Source organism: Oratosquilla oratoria, chromosome 39 (assembly GCF_046742065.1).
Source record: "Oratosquilla oratoria isolate Oo_2021 chromosome 39, ASM4674206v1, whole genome shotgun sequence".
NCBI lineage: Eukaryota > Metazoa > Arthropoda > Malacostraca > Stomatopoda > Squillidae > Oratosquilla > Oratosquilla oratoria.
Genome location: NC_134815.1, coordinates 9,230,909 through 9,253,408, shown reverse-complemented (window position 1 = coordinate 9,253,408; position 22,500 = coordinate 9,230,909). Strand labels below are relative to the sequence as shown.

At 42.9% G+C, this 22,500-nt stretch overlaps 3 protein-coding genes across 3 annotated transcripts; 1 reads left to right on the top strand and 2 right to left on the bottom strand.

The window, feature by feature from the left end:
• The first annotated feature begins 3,944 nt into the window (after window positions 1–3,944).
• On the top strand, window positions 3,945–7,986 carry LOC143020148 (uncharacterized). The gene is made up of 3 exons (XM_076176306.1): window positions 3,945–5,839; window positions 5,925–7,290; window positions 7,411–7,986. The coding sequence occupies exons 1-3, from the start codon at window positions 3,945–3,947 to the stop codon at window positions 7,984–7,986; spliced, it is 3,837 nt and encodes a 1,278-aa protein (XP_076032421.1).
• A 9,354-nt stretch (window positions 7,987–17,340) lies between these two features.
• LOC143020147 (uncharacterized) lies at window positions 17,341–18,252 on the bottom strand. Its single transcript, XM_076176305.1, has 2 exons — window positions 17,915–18,252; window positions 17,341–17,758 (listed from the first exon to the last, which is right to left on the bottom strand). Exons 1-2 carry the CDS (start codon window positions 18,250–18,252, stop codon window positions 17,341–17,343), a joined length of 756 nt encoding a protein of 251 aa, XP_076032420.1.
• LOC143020146 (uncharacterized) lies at window positions 18,208–19,052 on the bottom strand. Its single transcript, XM_076176304.1, has 2 exons — window positions 18,597–19,052; window positions 18,208–18,432 (listed from the first exon to the last, which is right to left on the bottom strand). The coding sequence occupies exons 1-2, from the start codon at window positions 19,050–19,052 to the stop codon at window positions 18,346–18,348; spliced, it is 543 nt and encodes a 180-aa protein (XP_076032419.1). The 3' UTR covers window positions 18,208–18,345.
• Between the last annotated feature and the right edge of the window lie 3,448 nt (window positions 19,053–22,500).

Here is a 22,500-nt window from a genome sequence, read left to right as displayed (position 1 = left end):
CTCTGCACACTTGTACATATTTATTTCTATAACTAGTACATATTTTCTATTTTCAGGTCTTTTATATTTTTCCATTTTATCCAAGCTTTATCTCTTTTGTCTTTTAACTCCCTACAACTTTTGTTGTACCAGCATTTTACATATTCTTTTTCTTGTTTTTGTCTTGGGACATACTTTTCCACTCCTTTTTTATAGATTCTTGTCAAAATATTCCATTTCTCTTTTACTGTTGTTTCCTCTTTGTATATTCATTCCTAGTCTTCTTTTTGAAAGAATTCTCTTATTTTATCATTTTTTTCATACATCAATCTTCCTTTTCTATATTGTTCATTTCTTTTTATGTATTTTTCCTCGTTTAGTTCCATTTCAACCAATATGTGGTCACTTTTACTTTTACTTATTATATTCAATCTTTTCCACTATTTCAGGTTCTGATGTGATTATTAGGTCCAGCCTCGATGGTTCTTCTTCATTTCTATACCTAGTATTCTCTTGAGTCCATTCCGTCATTGTATGGTCAATAATCATATCAAGTAGTACATTTCCCCATGAGTCGTCTCCACCCTTTACTGTCATCTCTTCCCAGCAGACTTCTTTGCAATTAAAGTCACCCATTATAACTATTCTTCCTCCATCTTCCATTATCTTGTTTAATGTTATCATTGTGTCTTCTAACATACTTTTATGTTCTCTCTCTTCCCACGAGGCTGTTTTAGGAGGCACATAATTTATTGCAAACTTTCTGCTCTTCTTATCTCTGTCTTCCACTTCCATCATAATCATCTCTATTCCTCACGATTATATCCTCCTTAGTCAGGAACATAATTCCACCCCCTTGATTTACCTCTCTGTTTCTAATCCAACAATTATATGCACCATGTCCTACAATGTTGGGTTTGGTGGACCTTTCAATTTTGTCTCCACAATTCCCATTATGTCCAGTTCTTTTTCCTTCAGATTATCTTCACCTTCCATTGTACTGCTCTTATCTATATATCTAATCTTTACATTTTTGCTAATCCCTTCGTCTTCATTATCATCCGGTCTCCGTTTGTTGACATGGCGTCGGCTTTCCTGGACCCAGTCTTCTCCTTCCTCATTTCCTTCCATTTTCCTCAGTAATCCCTCCCCTTCTTCTTTTTCATCACCTTCCCACTACACCACGAGCTTTCCCCTTCCTTATAAATACAACACAGGTACTTCCTTGTCGTTGTGATCCTCGAAATTCTTGGATGACTCCGGAGCCCGAACTTCGCTGCCACTCCGACCGACGTGTGTGAGTGTGTGTGTGTGTGTGTGTGTGTGTGTGTGTGTGTGTGTGTGTGTGTGTGTGTGTGTGTGTGTGTGTGTGTGTGTGTGTGCGTGTGTGTGTGTGTGTGTGTGTGTGTGTATTGTTTTTGCACACACCACTCTCTCATCTAACTTGTTCCAACTGTCTATTACTCTGTGAGGAAAGCTGTTCTTTTTCACATCTCTTCTATAGCTGTCTTTCTTGATTTTCTTTCCGTGTACTCTTGTATTTCTATCATCCCATTTTATTAGATCCTCTCTATCAATAGTTTCTATGCCTTTCAGGATTCTGTAAATAGTTATCAAGTCTCCTCTCTCTCTTCTTTGCTCTAATGTCTGTAGCTCAAGTTTTGCTAGTCTCTCTTCATATGATAGTTTTGAGAGTGTTGGTGCCAATTTTGTAATTGCTCTTTGTATTCTTTCAAGTTTTGTTATACATTTTTTTTGTACTTGGTGACCACATCGTCACTGCATATTCCAATCTTGGTCTTATCAGAGTGATTAGAATTTTCTTCACCATTTCTTCATCCAGGTATGTAAATGCCACTTTGATTGTTCTTATTAAATTATAAGTTTCTCCAAAAATATTGTTTATATGTTTCTCCGGTGATATATTATTCATAATAATGATTCCCAGGTCCTTCTCATTTTCTACTGTTTTTATTCCTTCTTCACCCAATTTATATGATCCTATTATTATTATTATTATTATTATTATTATTATTATTATCATTATTTTTTTTTTTTTTTTTTTTTTTTTTTTTTTTTTTTTTTTGCTTCTTCCAATTTCCATTATACTACACTTCTTAGTATTGAACTCCATCTCCCACTTCTTACTCTATTCCAATACTTTATTGAGATCACTCTGTAGTGACTCACAATCTTCTTCCGTGTTCACTTTTTTTAACAGTTTTGCATCATCTGCAAAGTAGCTCATATAACTTTCAATTTCTTCATCCATAACATTAATATATATAGCAAACATTATTGGGGCCAGAACTGTTCCTTGTGGAACACCACTCATTACTTCATCCCAATTAGAGTGTTTGTCTCTTATCACTACTCTTATTTTTCTTTCTTGCAAAAAGTCTTCCATCCATTTAAGCAGTTTGCCCTGTATTCCTCCTTCGGTTTCTAATTTCTTAAGCAACTTCTTATGTGGTACTTTATCAAAAGTTTTTTTTAGGTCTAGAAATGCATAATCAGCCCATCTATCTCTTTCTTGTATTATATCTATTCGTCTTGAATAGAAACATATTAAATTGGTGACGCATGATCGTCCTTGTCTGATTCCAAATTGCCTTGGATTTAGCATGTCGTTTTTTTCTAAATACTTTATCCATCTACTTTTGACAATTCTTTCACATATTTTTGCTATTGTACTTGTTAGAGAGACTGGTCTATAGTTGGTAGGGTCTTCTTTATTTCCCCCTTTATATATAGGTACTATATTTGCTTTTTTCCAATCTTCTGGAACTTTTCCTTCTTTCAAGGAACTGTTTATTATGGTATATATTTTGTCTGCCAGTTCATTCCTGCATTCTTTCAAAATCCAGTTTGCTATTTCATCTGGTCCATGCGATTTTCTGACATAAAGATTACTCAAATGTTTCATTATTTCATTCTTTGTTATTTCTATTTCTTTCATAGGGGTGTGGTATAGTGTACTGGGCATAGGACTATGTGAACTAGTGCAAAGGTGGTGTACTGCGTGCCCGACTCGCAGACGCCTCCCACTACAAGGACCCCTTTCATACTTATACAAAGCCCCCTGTATGTATGCGTGCCTACAGCACCCAACACCTTTGCCCACGGGCAGTTGCTCTTTAGATTCCTTGGGTACTTGACGTGCCCCCTCTGTACGCATAACCTACCGATCAATAAACCCACGAACCACACAACTTGTTTCACTGCCGCCCTTGCAACGTGCTTGCGAAGATGGCGCAGTGGTAGGATTTTGCAATTGCAAGCAACCTTGCACTGTGCAGTGGTGGAACACGAGTGCGGTTTGGTAATCGGTGGCGTACAAGTGAACGAGTGCCAATACGTGACAATACACGATCCGGTGGTGCTTACGCGAAAGTGGCGTTGCAGGAATCCTGCAATAGTGTCACGTCGAACCGTGCAGTATCGTGCAGTTCAGTTCAGCAGTGGAACTCTATCGTGCGACGCACTTTGGCGGAACCGTGGAGGATCGAACAAAGGGGCCCTTCATTCCAACCCCTTGGATACAGCGCTCTGGTAGAGCGCCCCCTCCCCCGACGCGACCGTGACCCACTTAGTGAACGCGCTTACGTCACGCCACGCCCCAGCTGACTCGCGTAGACCGCACCCCCAAACCCGGCCCATGGCACAAAGGAGCGATTCACCCACGTCACAAGACAGTGACGTCGAATTACACGCCCCGCCCGCGCTTACACCAAATGTGACGCTTTCGCGGGACGGCAGCGACGACGCCGTGCAACGCCTAGCGGCGAGCATAGCGGTGGCCCGAGAGGAACGGAGGGAAGACCGCGCGAGGATGGACCAAATGGCGGAGACCCTTCAACAACTCCTAACCCTCGTCGCCCGCGCGCCGCCCCCTCCGTCGAGCCCTCCGCCGGCTTTGCCCGTCCCGGCCCCCCCCCCCTGTCGCCGGAACCCCGCCCGCCACCATGCCGCCGGGCAACCTGACGGTTCCACGCCCGCCACCGTTGCAGGCCGACGCCCAATTCCAGTCGTTCCTGTCGTGGCGCCGCGGCTGGGCTGACTACGCCGCCATGGCTGGCGTCAATAGGATGCCGCACGACATACAGCTCATGCAACTCAGATCGTGCTTATCCCTCGACGTACAGGCGCTTCTGCGGAACTCGTTGGACATCCCCCACGACACCCCACTCTCGGCCGACGGGGTGCTCGACCGGCTGCAATCCCACCTCCGAGACTCGCGAGCCGAGGCCCTCCGCCGCCGTGACCTGTTCCGATGCAGGCAAGAGTACGGCGAGCCCTTTGATGACTTCTACGGCCGTGTCAAGGACAAGGCCCGAGAGTTAGACCTGTGTGCCGTAGGCGCCGCCGCTTGCGCGGAGGCCCAGATGAAAACGATCATACTCATGGGCGTCCGGGACGAGGATCTCGCACAGCGCATCAGCTCCCTCCCCACAACTGCGACACTGCAAGAGGTAGTGACCCACTGCCGCTCGCACGAGTCGGCAAGGGAGACAGTCTCGGGCCGCCAGGACAACCCGCAGGTGCGCGCCGTCTCGGCATATAAAAGTGTTCAACGCCAGGCACGCGCATCCCCACCTCAACCGCTTCCCGCACCCTCCTCGCGACCTGGCGACACCTGCCCCAATTGCGGGAGCAAGGGACACCGCCCTCACACCCGCCAGTGCCCCGCTAGGAACCCCCGATGCCGCGTCTGCAGGACGAAGGGTCACTGGGAGAAATATTGCAAGTCGTCCGAGGATTGGGACGAGAATTACCACGGGCCGCCAAGCCCCGGCGCCCCTGGGAAGGCTGCCACATGCCGAAAGGTGTCCGACGGCTCCGGCCGCTCCCCGACACCTGTCAGCATTCGCATCCGCTTCGGGAACGTGTCCTCGAGCTTGCTTATGCTGCCGGACACGGGTGCGGACGTCACAATGATAGGTGCACGGCACCTGGGCACAATGGGGATATCTAAGGCTAGCTTGCAGCCGCCAACCTCAGCGCCGATGTACATGGCCGACGGATCCCAGATGCCCCCCACCGTGGGACGCTTCCAGGCCACTCTGACGCTCGGCGACAGGAGCTGCACCGCCGACATACGGGTTCACAAAGGGGTCAAAACCCCGCTCCTCTCTTTCGGCCACTGTCGGGAGTTGGCTATAATCCCGCCCGACTTCCCGAAGCCTATCCTCGAAGTGACGTACGCAAACAGGTGCGCCGCGCTAACACTTCCCCCTGACAGCTCGCCAGCGGCCGCCCGCGACTACTTCCTACGGGAATTCAGCGACGTGCTGGTCTGCAAGGATGACCTCCGCTCCAAACCCCTAGGGAAGATGGTGGGTCCCCCCATGCGAATCCACCTGAAGGCCGACGCGGTGCCCCTCGCCATCCACACGCCCAGGCTGATACCGTTCGCGTTCCGGGATCAAGTGAAGGAAGAGCTTGACTCGATGGTGCAACAAGGTATCATCACACCTGTCGGCGACGAACCTTCGGAATGGTGCCACCCAATGGTCCTTGTGGCCAAGAATAAGGGCGTACGCATCACGGTCGACCTGACGAAACTCAACTCTCAGGTAACGCGCCCCACCCACCCTTCGCCCACGCCGTTTGCCGCGGTCCGCAGCGTCACCCCCTCCGCGAGGTTCTTCACGACGGCGGACGCCCTCCACGGTTACTGGCAGATAGACCTCGCAGAAGAGGACCAGCACCTGACTACGTTCATCACTCCGTATGGGCGGTACAAGCACTGCCGGGGACCGATGGGCTTCGCAGCCACCGGCGACGCCTACTGCCTCCGGGGAGACGCGGCTCTGCAAGGCGTGGCCAACTGCGTTAAGATGGTGGATGATGTACTTCTGTTCGACGATGACCTCCCCTCCCACTTCCGGAGGATCCACCACATGCTTACCAGGTGCCGCGATCACGGCATCACCCTTAACAAGGAGAAATTCACAGTCGCCGCCCCCCAGTGTCAGCTTCTGTGGCGACCGCCTCTCCGCCGACAAGGACAAGGTCAGGGCCATACGGGACTTTCCCACGCCCGCCAACCTGACCGACCTCCGCTCATTCATGGGCTTGGTGAACCAGCTGGCCGACTTCACCCCGGCCATAACGGCAGCGGCTCAACCCCTACGGCCTCTGCTGAGTCCTAAGCGCTCATTCACCTGGACCCCGGATCACGACAAGGCTTTCGCCGACGTCAAGCGAGCTCTGTCGTCACCGCCCGTGCTGGCGCCCTTCGACTCCGCCTTGCCGGTGGTACTGCAGACAGATGACTCGCGCCTTTACGGCATCGGGTACGCTCTCCTCCAGGATCACGGCCAGGGACACCTGCGTCTCATCCAGTGTGGCTCGCGGTTCCTGACGGACGCTGAAACCCGCTACGCCACGATTGAACTGGAGATGCTTGCTGTCACGTGGGCCACACCCAAATGCAAACTGTACCTGTTTGGAGTGCCCCCCTTCACGTTGCTGACGGACCATCGTCCGCTCATCCCTATCCTCAACTCATACACCCTCGACGCCGTCGAGAACCCCCGCCTACAGCGGCTCAAGGAGAGGCTCTCGTCCTTCGTCTTCACGGCGAAATGGTGCGCAGGGAAGCAGCTCTGCATACCCGACGCCCTCTCCCAAGCCCCGGTCTCCCGCCCCACGCCGGAGGACGAGACCGACTGCGACAAGGACGCCGCGCATGTCAGGAGCGTTGTCGCCAGCAGCGCCGGCGCCCGCGAGGACGGCCCGTCGCCCGACGCCGACAGGGCACTCCAGGAACTCCGGGCCGAGGCACAAGCGGACCCTGCCTACGGTCACCTGCTTACCTGCGTGTCCTCCGGGTTCTCGTCCAATCGCCTCGCCCTACCCAGCTCCGTCCTCCCGTATTGGAAGCTCCGCGACGCCCTCTCCACCGACGGGAATCTGGTGCTCTACGGCCAGCGTATTGTGGTCCCCGCCGCTCTACGGAAGCGCACACTGGCTCGCCTCCACGATAGCCACCGTGGCACGGAAGCCACCAAGCGCCGGGCTCGACAAACCGTCTTCTGGCCCGGCATTGACTCCGACATCAAGAGCACGGTGGAAGCCTGCGAACCGTGCCAGGTGCTTCGCCCCAGCCAGCAGCAAGAACCCCTGCTGTGCGACGACCGCCCCACACGGCCCTTCGAATCCGTGTCTGCCGACTTCTTTCACGTCGCAGGAAAGGCGTTCCTGGTTATAGCGGACAGACTCTCGGGTTGGCCAGTCATTGTGCCCTGCGGCCAGGACACGACGGCTACCCGAGTCATCCGGAAGTTCTGCTGCTATTTCCGGGAGGTCGGCGTTCCCCTCCGCCTTCGCACCGACGGTGGCCCTCCATTTACCAGCGCTGAGTTCAACCGTTTCAAGGAACGCTAGGGCGTCCACCATTCGGTCACCTCCCCGAAATATCCCCAGTCTAATGAACACGCCGAAGCTGCAGTCAAGGCAGCTAAGCACCTCATCCTTAAGACCGCGCCCAACGGCAACATCGACTGCGAGGAGTTCGACTGCGGTCTCCTCGAACTACGGAACGCCCCGTCCCTGGCCGGCCGCTCATCTGCCCAGGTCCTCTTCGGGCGCCACCTCCGGACATGCGTCCCAGCCCACCCGAAGTCCTTCGCGCCCGAATGGCAGGCTCGCTCGGAAGAATGCGATCGCAAGGCCGCGGCCCACGCCGCCCAGACGATCCGGCGGTACGACGAGCACGCCCGGCCCCTCCCTGCCCTGGGCGTCGGCCAGCACGTGCGGATTCAGGACCGCACGTCCCTTCGGTGGGACAAAGTCGGCGTGATCATGGGCCGCGGCAGGTCCAGGGAATACGAACTTCGCCTACCGAGTGGTCGCATCTGGTGGCGCAATCGGCGCCACCTCCGTCCGGTGGCACCGCCCCCCGACGCCTCCGCCGCCGTCGCGCCCCTCCCCTCGCGCGCGGACCCCCTGCCCCACGCCGCTCGCCTCGGGTATAATGTACTGGTTGACTATGTGAACTAGTGCAAAGGTGGTGTACTGCGTGCCCGACTCGCAGACGCCTCCCACTACAAGGACCCCTTTCATACTTATACAAAGCCCCCTGTATGTATGCGTGCCTATAGCACCCAACACCTTCGCCCACGGGCAGTTGCTCTTTAGATTCCTTGGGTACTTGACGTGCCCCCTCTGTACGCATAACCTACCGATCAATAAACCCACGAACCACACAACTTGTTTCACTGCCGCCCTTGCAACGTGCTTGCGAAGAGGGGGGACTTTCTCATCCCATTCGATCTCTTCCGGTTGTATGTTCTCCCTTGTAAACACTGATTTAAAATGCTTGTTCATAATTTCTGCCATTTCTATTTCCTCTGTGTATTCAACTCCTCCTTGTCTTAATTTCTCCAAATCTTGTTTGTTTTTCAGTTTGTTGTTTACAAATCTGTAGAATAGTTTTGGTTGATCTTTACATTTTTCTATGACATCTTTTTCATATTTTCTCCTTTCCTCTCTGCACACTTGTACATATTCATTTCTATAACAAGTATATATTTTCCATTTTTCAGGTCTTTTGTGTTTTTCCATTTGGTCCAAGCTTTGTCTCTTTTGTCTTTTAACTCCATACAACTTTTGTTGTACCAGCACTTTACATATTCTTTTTCTTGTTTTTGTCTTGGGACATACTTTTCCACTCCTTTTTTATAATTTGTTGTCAAAATATTCCATTTCTCTTCCGATGTTGTTTCTTCTTTGTATATTCTTTCCCAGTTTTCTTTTTGAAAGAATTCTCTTATTTCATCAAAGTTTGTTTTTTCGTACATAATTCTTCCTTTTCTATATTGTTAATTTCTTTTCATGTATTTTTCCTCATTTAGTTCCAGTTCAATCAATATGTGGCCACTTTTACTTATTGGTGTCTTAAATTCAATCTTTTCCACTATTTCAGGTTCAGATGTGATTATTAGGTCTAGTCTCGATGGTTCTTCCTCATTTCTATACCTAGTGTTCTCCTGAATCCATTGTGTCATTGTATGACCAATAATAATCTCAAGTAGATCATTTCCCCCACCCTTTACTGTCATCTCTTCCCAGCAGATTTCTTTGCAATTAAAGTCGCCCATCATAACTATTCTTCCTCCATCTTCCATTATCTTATCTAATGTTATCCTTGTGTCCTCTAACATACTTTTATGTTCACTCTCTTCCCACGAGGCTGTTTTTGGAGGCACATAATTTATCACAAACTTTCTGCTCTTCTTATCTCTGTCTTCCACTTCGATCATAATCATCTCTACTGTATTCTTTCCATATGTGACACTCTTCACGTTTATATCCTTCTTAGTCAGGAACATAACTCCACCCCCTTGCTTTGTCTCTCTGTTTCTAATCCAATAATTATATGCATCATGTCCTACACTGTTGGGTGATAGTGGACCTTTTAATTTTGTCTCTAAAATTCCCATTATGTCCGGTTCTTTTTCCTTCAGATAACCATTCAGTTCGTTCAATCCTGTTATTAACCCATCTATATCTGTGTGAGACACTTTTAATTTTCTGCTACTTCCATTGTATTTTCTTTTTCCCTTTTGTTTTTCTCTAGTATGTCCCATTTCCTCACTTTCATATTCACTACTCTCCAGTAGAATTTCTCTTTTTCTGACTGTTCTGTTCTCGTTTTTTTTTTTTTTTTTAGCTTCTTGTCTTTTCATTTTTTCCTCCTCTCTTTCCTCTTTATTCGTTTCTCTTTTTATCCATACCTTTTTATATTGTTCACTATTAGCTAGTTTCCCTATTTTTACTAAGATATTCTCTGCTGTTGTTTGTGACCTGAATTTAATATTAATTGGTCTGGTCTTATCTGCACTATATTTCCCGAGACTATATATCTCTTCAATTTGTTTCACGATTTCAGGTTTATCTTTCTGAACTAATTCTAGTAAACTGCTTAATTTTTCATTTTCCTCTTTGATTCTTGTGGTTCTATTTAGATTATACTTCTCTTCCATTCCTAATATAATTATACATTTCTTTTTATCTGCTAAGTCTCTTACTATATTCTCCTTCTGTCGCATCACTTTAATAACTGAGTCTTCATTTTGTTCTTTCAATTGTTGTTTTATTATGTCATTAAATGCAATTTTGCTGTTCTCTTGGATTTTTTTCCAACCCTGTGCTTCTTTTGCTATGGACTCTTTATTCTCTTTATTATTCCTTTTTAATTCTTCATTCTCCTCTTTTACTTCTTTTTAACTGTCTTTTTAATACTTCTATTTCTTTAGTTAGGTTTTTGTTCACCTTCTCCAGTTCTTCCAATTTTTCAACTCTCTGCGCAATCTTTGTTGGTTGACCGAACCTACTCTCCCAATGTTCGGTCATTTTTTTTCAAGTTTTTCCTCTAGTCTTGCTAATCGGGGGAGGTTGGTATCCCCCCTCCCCTCATTGAATCCATGGAAATGATTATCTTCACCTTCCATTGTGCTGCTCTTATCTATATTTCTAATCTTTACATTTTTTTTTTTTTTTTTAATCCCTTCTTCCTCAAAATCATCATCCGTCCTTCGCTTGTTTACAAGTCGCCTGGTCTCCTGGACCAAGTCCTCCCCTTCCTCATTTCCTACCATTTACCTCAGTAATCCATGCCCTTCTCCTTTTTCATCACCTTCCCACTACACCACGAGCTTTCCCCTTCCCTATAAATACAACACAGGTACATCCTTGTCGTTGTGATCCTTGAAATTCTTGGATAACTCCGGAGTCCGAACTTCGCTGTCACTTCGACCGACGTGTGTGTGTGTGTGTGTGTGTGTGTGTGTGTGTGTGTGTGTGTGTGTGTGTGTGTGTGTGTGTGTGTGTGTGTGTGTGTGTGTGTGTTTGTGTGTGTGTGTAATATATGTGTATATATATTTATATATATATCTGTATATATATATATATATATATATATATATGTGTGTGTGTGTGTGTGTGTGTGTGTGTGTGTGTGTGTGTGTGTGTGTGTGTGTGTGTGTGTGTGTGTGTGTGCGTGTGCGTGTATTTACCTAGTTGTATTTACCTAGTTGTATTTTACGAGAAGGGGAGCTATGCTCGTGGAGTCCCGTCTTCATATCTCATTTTATCTAAACTATTTTTAAATTCATGTATTGTTTTTCCACACACCACTTTCTCATCTAACTTGTTCCAACTGTCTATTACTCTGTGAGGAAAGCTGTTCTTTTTCACATCTCTTCTATAGCTGTCTTTCTTGATTTTCTTTCCGTGTCCTCTTGTATTTCTATCATCCCGTTTTATCAGATTCTCTCTATCAGTAATTTCTATGCCTTTCAGGATTCTGTAAATAGCTATCAAATCTCCTCTCTCTCTTCTTTGCTCTAGTGTCTGTAGTTCAAGTTTTGCTAGTCTCTCTTCATATGATAGTTTTGAGAGTGTTGGTGCCAATTTTGTAATTGCTCTTTGTATTCTTTCAAGTTTTTTTTATACATTTTTTTGTACTTGGTGACCATATCGTTGTTGCATATTCCAATCTTGGTCTTATCAGAGTGATTAGAATTTTCTTCACCATTTCTTCATCCAGGTATGTAAATGCCACTTTGATTGTTCTTATTAAGTTATAAGTTTCTCCAAAAATCTTATTTATATGTTTCTCAGGTGACATATTATTCATAACAATGACTCCCAGGTCCCTCTCATTTTCTACTTTTTTTATTCCTTCTTCTCCCAATTTATATGATCCTGTTATTCTGTTTTTGCTTTTTCTAAATTCCATTATACTACACTTTTTAGTGTTGAACTCCATCTCCCACTTCCTACTCCATTCCTGTACTTTATTTAGATCACTCTGTAGTGACTCACAATCTTCTTCCGTGTTCACTTTTTTTAACAGTTTAGCATCATCTGCAAAGAAGCTCATATAACTTTCAATTCCGTCATCCATATCATTAATATATATAGCAAACATTATTGGGGCCAGAACTGTTCCTTGTGGAACACCGCTTATTACTTCATCCCATTTTGAGTGTTTGTCTATTATCACTACTCTCATTTTTCTTTCTTGCAAAAAGTCTTCCATCCATTTAAGCAGTTTGCCCTGTATTCCTCCTTCAGTTTCTAATTTCTTAAGCAATTTCTTATGTGGTACTTTGTCAAAGCCTTTTTTTAGGTCTAGAAATACACAATCAGCCCATCCATCTCATTCTTGTACTATATCTATTAGCCTTGAATAGAAACATATTAAATTGGTGACGCATGATCGTCCTTGTCTGAATCCAAATTGCCTTGGATTTAGCACGTTGTTTTTTTCTAAATATTTTACCCATCTACTTTTGACAATTCTTTCACATATTTTTGCTATTGTACTTGTTAGAGAGACTGGTCTGTAGTTGGTAGGGTCTTCTTTATTTCCTCCTTTATATATAGGTACTATATTTGCTTTTTTCCAATCTTCTGGGACTTTTCCTTCTTTCAAGGAACTGATTATCATGCTATGTATTTTGTCTGCCAGTTCATTCCTGCATTCTTTCAAAATCCAGTTTGCTATTTCATCTGGTCCATGCGATTTTCTGACATCAAGATTACTCAAGTGTTTCAATATTTCATTCTTTGTTACTTCTATTTCTTTCATGGGGGGGGGACTTTCTCTTTCCATTCGATCTCTTCAGGTTGTATGTTCTCCCGTGTAAACACTGATTTAAAATGCTTGTTCATAATTTCCGCCACTTCAATTTCCTCTGTGTATTCAACTCCTCCTTGTCTTAATTTCTCCAAATCTTGTTTGTTTTTCAGTTTGTTGTTTACAAATCTGTAGAATAGTTTTGGTTGATCTTTACATTTTTCTATGACATCTTTTTCATATTTTAACTCCCTGCACACTTGTACATATTCATTTCTATAACAAGTATATATTTTCCATTTTTCAGGTCTTCTGTCTTTTTTCCATCTGGTCCAAGCTTTGTCTCTTTTGTCTTTTAACTCCCTACAACTTTTGTTGTACCAGCACTTTACATATTCTTTTTCTTGTTTTTGTCTTGGGACATACTTTTCCACTCCTTTTTTGTAAATTTTTGTCAAAATATTCCATTTCTCTTCCACTGTTGTTTCTTCTTTGTATATTTCTTCCCAGTTTTCTTTTTGAAAGAATTCTCTTATTTTATCAAAGTTTGTTTTTTCATACATAATTCTTCCTTTTCTATATTGTTCATTTCTTTTCATGAATTTTTCCTCATTTAGTTCCAGTTCAATCAGTATATGGTCACTTTTACTTATTGGTGTTTTATATTCAATCTTTTCTACTATTCTAGGTTCACATGTGATTATTAGGTCTAGTCTCGATGGTTCTTCCTCATTTCTATACCTAGTGTTCTCCCGTATCCATTGCGTCATGGTATTGTCAGTAATCATCTCGAGTAGAACATTTCCCCATGAGCCGTCTCCACCCTTTACTGTCATCTCTTCCCAGCAGACTTCTTTGCAATTAAAGTCGCCCATCATAACTATTCTTCCTCCATCTTCCATTATCTTATCTAATGTTATCCTTGTGTCCTCTAACATACTTTTATGTTCACTCTCTTCCCACGAGGCTGTTTTTGGAGGCACATAATTTATCACAAACTTTCTGCTCTTCTTATCTCTGTCTTCCACTTCGATCATAATCATCTCTACTGTATTCTTTCCATATGTGACACTCTTCACGTTTATATCCTTCTTAGTCAGGAACATAACTCCACCCCCTTGCTTTGTCTCTCTGTTTCTAATCCAATAATTATATGCATTGTGTCCTATGCTGTTGGGTGGTAGTGGCCCTTTTAATTTTGTCTCTACAATTCCCATTATGTCCGGATCTTTTTCCTTCAGATACTCGTTCAGTTCATTTAGTCCTGTTATTAATCCATGTATATTTGTGTAGGATACTCTTAGCTTTCTATTATTTCCATTGTATTCTCTGTTTCTTTTTTGTTTCTCTCTGTTATGGTCCGTTTCTTCAATTTCATATTCACTACTCTCCAGTAGAATTCTTCTTTTTCTGACTCCGTTCTGGTCTCGTTTTTTTCTTTAGCTTCTTTCCTTTTCATTTTTTCTTCCTCTCTTCCCTCTTTATTCATTTCTCTTTTTATCCATACCTTTTTATATTGTTCACTTGCTGCTAGCTTCCCTGTTTTTGCTAAGATATTCTCTGCTGTTGTTTGTGATCTGAATTTAATCTTAATTGGTCTGGTCTTATCTGTACTATACTTTCCGAACCTAAACTTCTCTTCAATTTGTTTCATTATTTCTGGTTCATCTTCTTGAACTAATTCTAGTAATCTACTTACTTTTCCATTTTCCTCATTGATTCTTGTGGTTCTATCTGGGTTATGCTTCTCTTCCATTCCTAATATAATTATACATTTCTTTTTATCTGCTAAGTCTCTTACAATATTCTCCTTCTGTCTCATCACTTTGATAACTGAGTCTTCAGTTTGTTCTTTCATTTGCTGTTTAATTATATCAGTAAATGCAACTTTACTATTTTCCTGCATCTTCCTCCACCCCTGTGCCTCTTTTGCTATTGTTTCTTTATTGTCTTTATTGTTCCTTTTTAATTCTTCATTCTCCTCTTTTACTTCTCTTAACTGTCTTTTAGTTCTTCTATTTCATCAGTTAAGTTTTTGTTCGCCCTCTCTAGTTCTTCCAATCTTTCAACCTTTTCCGCAATTTTTGACATTTTACCGAACCTAATCTCTCCCAATGTTCGGTCATTTGTTCAAGTTTTTCCTCCAGTTTTGCCAGTCGGGGGAGGTTGGTATCCGCCCCCCCCCTCATTAAATCCATGGAAATTATTATCCTCACCTTCTATTGTGCTGCTCTTATCTATGTTTCTAATCTTTACATTTTTGTTAGTTCCTTCGTCGTCACTAAATTGATCCGGTCCGCGCTTGTTTACATGGCGTCTGCCTGCCTGGACCAAGTCCTCTCCTTCCTCATTTCCTTCCATTTCCCTCAGTAATCCCTCCCCTTCTCCTTTTTCCTCACTTTCCCCCAGCACCACGATCAATCCCCTTCCCTGCAAATACAATAGGTACTTCATTTGCGTTAAGATCCACGAAAATTTCACTTTTTCTTCAGGACGTCAATCCTCGCCGTCTGTTCGGCGTGTGTGTGTGTGTGTGTGTGTGTGTGTGTGTGTGTGTGTGTGTGTGTGTGTGTGTGTGTGTGTGTGTGTGTGTGTTTGTGTGTGTGTGTGTGTGTGTGTGTGTGTGTGTGTACATATATATATATATATATATATATGTATATATATATATGTATGTATGTATATGTATTACAGCTGAAAAATGGAATCGCACATTTGTCAATCACTTGAGGCCCACTGATGGAGTAAAACAGACTGGAGCCAGGGAATCTATATATTTCGGTTGCAAACTGCAATCCTCTGAAGAGGATTGCAGTTTCAGAGGATTGCAGTTTGCAATAAAAATATAGATGATATATATGTATATGTATGTATGTATGTATGTATATATATATATATATATATATATATATATATTATATATATATAATGTATATGTGTGTATGTATATATATATATATATATACATATATATATATATACATACGCTACCGGAGGCCATTGCTTTCTTTATAACCTCACATTTTATATTGGACAAATAAGTCAAAACTATAAACCTAACATTGTATATAGGACAAATATATCAACTATTGACTTATTCAATGCAGTATAAGTTAATATAAACTTTTATAGTGAAATAAGAAACTATTTTTAAGGCACTGTTATGTTTTGAAATGCCAATTTTAGCCGGACTTAACAGGTATTATTGTATGAGGTTAGTGGACACCAGGGTTGGCGATTTTTTTTATCTTTTTAAAAAATATAATTTTTTTTTTTTTTTATTAAAATCACATTTATTTGATTTAAATATATTTTTTATATAGATTTTAAATATTGTGGGATTGCTATCTGATATGCGATCTGATTGCTAAAAGACATTTTTAGCATATCAATATAAGGAGCAGTGTTATATAGACTTGCCACAAGTATACAAGGAACGGTATAAGCCTACACTGTGCAGCCCACAACAAGTTTCAACAAGATTCTTGTTGAAACATGTTTTAGGTAAGCAGCTTCTCACTGAGTCAGTTGCTGTTTTGGAATTACCAGGAAGGATGTCTTCTGGACCTGGCAGAGTGGTTCCTTCAGGCAGAAAAAATGATCCTGTCTGGAATTATTTTGTAAAACTACCAACAACGTCTGGCAAAGGGTACCGAGCTCAATGCAAAGACTGCAGCCAGGAACTACAGGGCATTGTGTCAAGATTAAAATCTCACAGAAATAAATGCCAAGGTGAGCCACAGCATACAGAAGAAGAAATTGATGACCCAGGTAAATAATTTTACTTATATTGTGTGCATTTCTCCCTTTTCATACGCAACTATATAAATTTGGTGAACAATGGAGAGCATGTACAATAAAAATGTGAAGGCCTAAAGAGATGATACTTCAACTTCATTACTTCTAAATTTGGGTAATGACTATATCACTATAACATACTGTATCCACTCAACTTTGGGGCATAGATGATTGTTATTCATTTCATTCAACATTGTGTAATATATTTCATAGGTTCCATTGGAATTCAGCCCACATGGGATTCAGCCCAAAGGGGTTTATCTTAACCTAACCCAACTAACCCATTATCTTTAGTGAATTTAAAAGTGGACTGAATCCTGTGTGGGCTGAATTCCAAGCCCACCTATTTCATATCCTGTTAATTATTTCCAAATAATTTAGTGGCTTGTGTGAATATGATCATTATCTAAAAAAAATAACTACTGTACAGAGGTGGGCGCGCGAACCTTTTTTGGGGTTCCGAATCCGAACCCAAATCTTCGCCGGTTTTGGGTTCCGAACCTCCGAATAGCGAACCCGATTTTCAAAATTTCGGTGCGAACATTTATTCCGAACATTTGTCCGCGAACCTCCGAATCTTTAAAAAATAGCAAAGCGAACCTTAATTCCGATACCTTCCGAACATTTCCAAACCTAAGTTTTACTCATTCCGAATCTCCGAATCTAAATTTAAAGCAAACAAATTATTAATACAAGACAGTAAAAAGCAAAAACAAAAGTTCACAAAACAAAACAGTAAAAACATTTAAAACAAAAATTCACAACACTTCAGTCTTCACTCTTCCCTCTTCACAGATTCACTCTAACTTGTCGGCCCTCTCTCTCTCCTTCTTAACCAACTTCAAGTTTCCCTTCATGAAGGTCAGGTTCTCAAAGTTCAGATTGGTCAGAGAGGCTCGCTTTGGCCTCAAAATGTCCGAGCCGAAGCTGAAGAGTCGTTCAGCTGAGGCAGACGAGGGCAGGGGAGTGTTCTACTTGATGAAACAGTTCACCCAGTGCTGCCTGTGCTCCTTGGGGGAGTTTGCCGGGGAGATGTTCATGATGCTTGTGCCGAGAATGGCGCCCCAAGTGTCTACTTCCTTGCCGACCTCCTCCTCCAGGTTGGCCACCACCACAGGCTCCTCGTCCTCAAGAAGGAAGGCAAACTCGTCGTGCTCGCTGGTGTGGCTGGCCACAGACTGTGGCCTGGAGGTGGGCTGGCTGGAGGCGGAGGCCACATCCCCCTCCTTGGACCTGATTTGGGTCACAAGGTCCGACACCATCTTGACCCTCACCAGGTTGTACAAGTCAGGATTTGTCCTGCATATGTACTTGACCATCTTTAGACGGAACCTGGGGTGGAAGGCAGTCGCAAGGAGCTTCTCCTGGTCCTCAAACATGTGTTGAAACCTGAAAAGATTAAGATATGAGTTAATTTAATTATTGATTAATGATTATTAATTTTTTTTCATTTCAATTACTATAGAATATTATATTATTTTATTATTTATATAATTATATTATATTATTATTATTATATTATATTAAAATATTAAAAATATCTACCTTTCAGTGAAGCCCTTTTTGTCTCTGCCATGGTGCTCCTGTGTCCCCAGGAGGTAGGTGACGAGGGGCTTGGCATGCTTGATGCTGTTGTCGTCCCTAAGCAGGTTCAAGTCCCTCTGGAGCACCATCAAGTTGGGAAGGAAGTTCCCTATGTAGGCATGCTTGTCTGACTGCATTTTGTCCAAAGCATTGGCAACTTGGGCCATAACTTTGACGTACTCGGCGATGACCTCGTTGTCCTCGTCAACAAAGGCGGGGATCGGGTTGGGGCGCATGCTGGTACAGAGATCATTGATCTTTTTACGGGTGTCCAGGTCCTGTAGCAGGCCAGAAAGCATCTTATAGCTGTCATAGCTGGAGTTCCACCTCTTCGCGCCAGGGACTTTAAGTTTTTTGCCGATAGCATCCTTTATCTCGTTGGCTGCGACAGTTCAGCGGCCCTGGGCATTCCACAAAGACTGTGCCTTGGCAGCAGACCTTCTGAAGATATTCCTGCCACCATGGTTCCATTGTGGGACCTGAAAAAAGAATATTTATTATTCAATATTTTATTACAATTCACAAATTAGAAAATAATAAATAATAATTTACATCTTTTTAGTTTTTACCAAAAGAACAATAAATTATTTGATATTTATAAATTATTAATTTATTAAACAAAAAAAAAAACAATTATACTCACTTTGGAAACATCCTCAGATGCCAGGAGGTTCAGAGTGTGTGCACCACACCTCTGGTGTTTAGGCAGGCTAACCTCGGCTTCGTCAGCCTGGTCCAGGGCCTCCTCCATAGATATGACCTGAGGCTCGTCAGCCAGCTCTTCGTCAGGCTTGTCCTCGCCAGGTTGTATGACGATGTCCTCTTGTGCAAAGTTGACAAATGCACTTACATAGTTTGTGCCATTGTCTGTGGTCGTGCAGAGAATCTTGCTGCTGTTGCTGAAGTCCTCATGCAGCTTGCTCAAGGACCTCGCCAAGTACTCGGATATCTGGCTCTCCTTCACCTCCTTCATGCCCAAGACTGCAGTCGTCCTCTCCAGGGTGACCTTGTCCAACCACGAGTTTGTGGAGCCTATGAAGGCCCGGTTGTGGATCGACCAGCTGTCGGCAGTGGTGGCCAGGTAGTCCTGCTTGGACATGATCTGGGTGAGCTCATTTTTTGGCCCTGGCGCTCATATGCTTGATGTCGTCGCCAAGCTTTTTCCTGGACCGCAGCTTGAACTGAGGGTTCAGGTAGTTGAGGAGGGCCCTGAGCGCCTCTGACTCTGTTGTTATGGTGGGCAGCATGTCGCGGATAATCCACTGAAACATAAAAAAAGATGTGTGAGTATTTGAAGTTAAATTTTTTTTATAAATTATTTTTATTTATTAAAGTTTATTAATTTATTAAATTATTTTCATACTAAAACAGTAGAACTTTTAAAAGTAAAACTTACCTCATAAAACAGGTAAAGGGCCTTCTGCTGGTCAAACCTCTCAGCCATAACCTCCTCAATACAGCCCTGCCTGAGGCTTTTGGCATCCCGACCACCACCAGAAGCAGAGCGGCCACATTTGCTGCTGCCATCTAAGGCTGCTTTTAAGGAAGGACTATCTAAAGGGTGCTTGGTGGCATAATGCTTCTTTAAGTTGCTGTTGGTGTCATTCTGAAGCTTCAGCCTCGCAGTGCAATTTTTCTTGGCACAGAGGGCAAACCCGGCGTCCCTGCCGACACCACTCTTGAAGAAGTGCTTGAGAATGTCCCAGTCTCTGTAGAGGTCCCTTTCCCTCCTGGAACCGTGACCTCCCTCGGCTTGCTCGGCCTCGGTGTCGGCAATGTCCATGTCCTCGGCTCGACTTGTGCCAGGCATCAGCTCCGGACTCGAAAACTCTGGCAGTTGGATATCGCTGGCATCAGATTCACTCTCAGTGAGGCCGCTTGGGTTCGTGGACCTTGGTGTGTCAGACTGAGCACTTGGGTTTCTCGACCTCGGTGTGGATGTCACGTACTTATCCATTGTCAGCGGTGAGTGTGATGTGAGTAGAGTAGTCTAGCCTCCTTGGGTGTCCTCTCCAGAGTGTTGTCAGTGCAACGGTTGAAGAATGTCTGACTATTGTAGCACTGTTTAACTAAATCGTAACTTACGGGACGCGGTGACAAGAAAGTCTGCAGACTGTGCAGATTTGTAAACACTAAACAAGCGCTCTGATTGGCTGCTGCAGTCACCGGCGCATGCGCGGTGGCTGCGCGTCACTAACAAGCGTTCTGATTGGCTGGCAGCCAGCTGCGGTCACAACATGACGAGTCTGTGTGGTACAGATAAAGCAACGAGTTAAACACCACGAGTATATTTCCAAGTTCAAAGAAGGGCAGTCCAGGCAGTACTACTAGTCTTTGTTTCGCATTACTACACACAGTCACACAGGCTTGCATATCGAGCACATTTCGAGCAGTGGTCATTTGAGACACACACACACACACACACACTTACACGCCCATACTGAAATAGTAGAGGAGAGAAGCGATAAAGTAAAACACAAAGCTAATGGTCAAAGGCGTCTCTAGTTGTTACAGAAACATAGGCGTCACCACATCTGTATGCCGCGGAAAAGTTGAAAACCAATGTTTGGTCGTCTTCGTTTTTTTTTCGAATTTTTCCCGGGATACGGAGGTTCGGATTCGCGAAAAAAAAGACGTTCCGAACCCGGAAGTCCGAATCTTTTTTGACGTCGCTCCGAATCCGAACCTCCGAACCCAAATCCGGGATTTTGCCGGTCCGAACAAATCCGCGGATAAAGGTTCGCGAACATTTATTCGGAACGCCCACCTCTGCTACTGTACTCAAAAGTAGCCTAAATCACACTGTATTCATTAATTTATTTATTCATTTATAAATTATGCAATATGCTCAAATTTTCTGTTTCCATTTCAGGATCTGTATCAACAGCTTCAATCCTTTCATTATCGGCTCCACTTGAATTATCTGCAAACCTGACTCCACCATTAAAAAGGTTACTATCAGACTCCTCCACAGGCGCCACTTCTGCTAAATCATTTTCATCTAAAAGAAAGTCATCATCTCTGGACAGATTGATCATAAAAACTTCAGCCTCTCAAAAGGAAAATCTCGAAAAGAAGTTGCAAGAATTATATTTGCTACAAGTTCACCATTTCGTCTTATTCAACATCCTCAGTTTCTCAAGATGGTTCAGAACCTGAGGACAGGTTATATTCCTCCATCCAGAAAAGATATTGCTGAAAAGTAATTGGATCTTGTGTATGAAAAGGAATATAAAAAGTGTGCAGATGACCTGAATAATGAAACTGTATGTCTTTCAATTGATGGGTGGTCTAACATCCATAATGAGCCCATAATATGTGTCACTCTAACAACATCCACTGGTCAGACTTATTTAGTTGACACAATAGACACATCAAGGAAATCTCACACTGCTGAATATCTTCTACAACTTGTACAAAATTCGATCAAGAAGGCTGAACAAGATTTTGGTTGTCACAATGGAAGTGTTGTGACAGACAATGCAGCAAATGTCACCAAGACGAGAAAATTCTTGGAGGAATCGAGTGAACCTGAGCATACCGTCCTCACATACGGTTTATACCGTTCCTTGTATACTTGTGGCAAGTCTATATAACACTGCTCCTTATATTGATATGCTAAAAATGTCTTTTAGCAATCAGATCGCATATCAGATAGCAATCCCACAATATTTAAAATCTATATAAAAATCTATTTAAATCAAATAAATCTGATTTAAATAAAAAAAAATCAATTTTTTATATTTTTTAAAAAGATAAAAAAAAAAATCGCCAACCCTGGTGTCCACTAACCTCATACAAAAATACCTGTTAAGTCCGGCTAAAATTGGCATTTCAAAGCATAACAGTGCCTTAAAAATAGTTTCTTATTTCACTATAAAAGTTTATATTAACTTATACTGCATTGAATAAGTCAATAGTTGATATATTTGTCCTATATACAATGTTAGGTTTCTAGTTTTTATTTATTTGTCCAATATAAAACTTAGGTTACAAAGATATATATATATATATATATATATATATATATATATATATATTTATATACATATGTATATATATATACATGTATATATATATACATGTATCTACATATACATACACACACACACACATACACACACACACACACACACACGCACACACACACACACACATATATATATATATATATATATATATATATACATATATATATATAATATACAAGTATAAATGTACATTATTTATATAAGTATATACTGTATATCTATATATATATATACATTTGTATATATATACATATATATATAACTATATATATATATATACACATATACACATATATATATACACATATATATATATATATACATATATATATCACAACTAACACCACAGTCGGACGAAAGAAAGAGTTGCGTAAGCGGAACTATATATTTCGATTGCTACCTGCAATCCTCTTCAGTAGTACAAAGTGGCAGGGAGGAGGCTATCTTAAGTAGCAACCTCTTACAAAAGAAAGGGAACACGAGAAAATACAGAACATCACTGCCCCAACCCTAGTT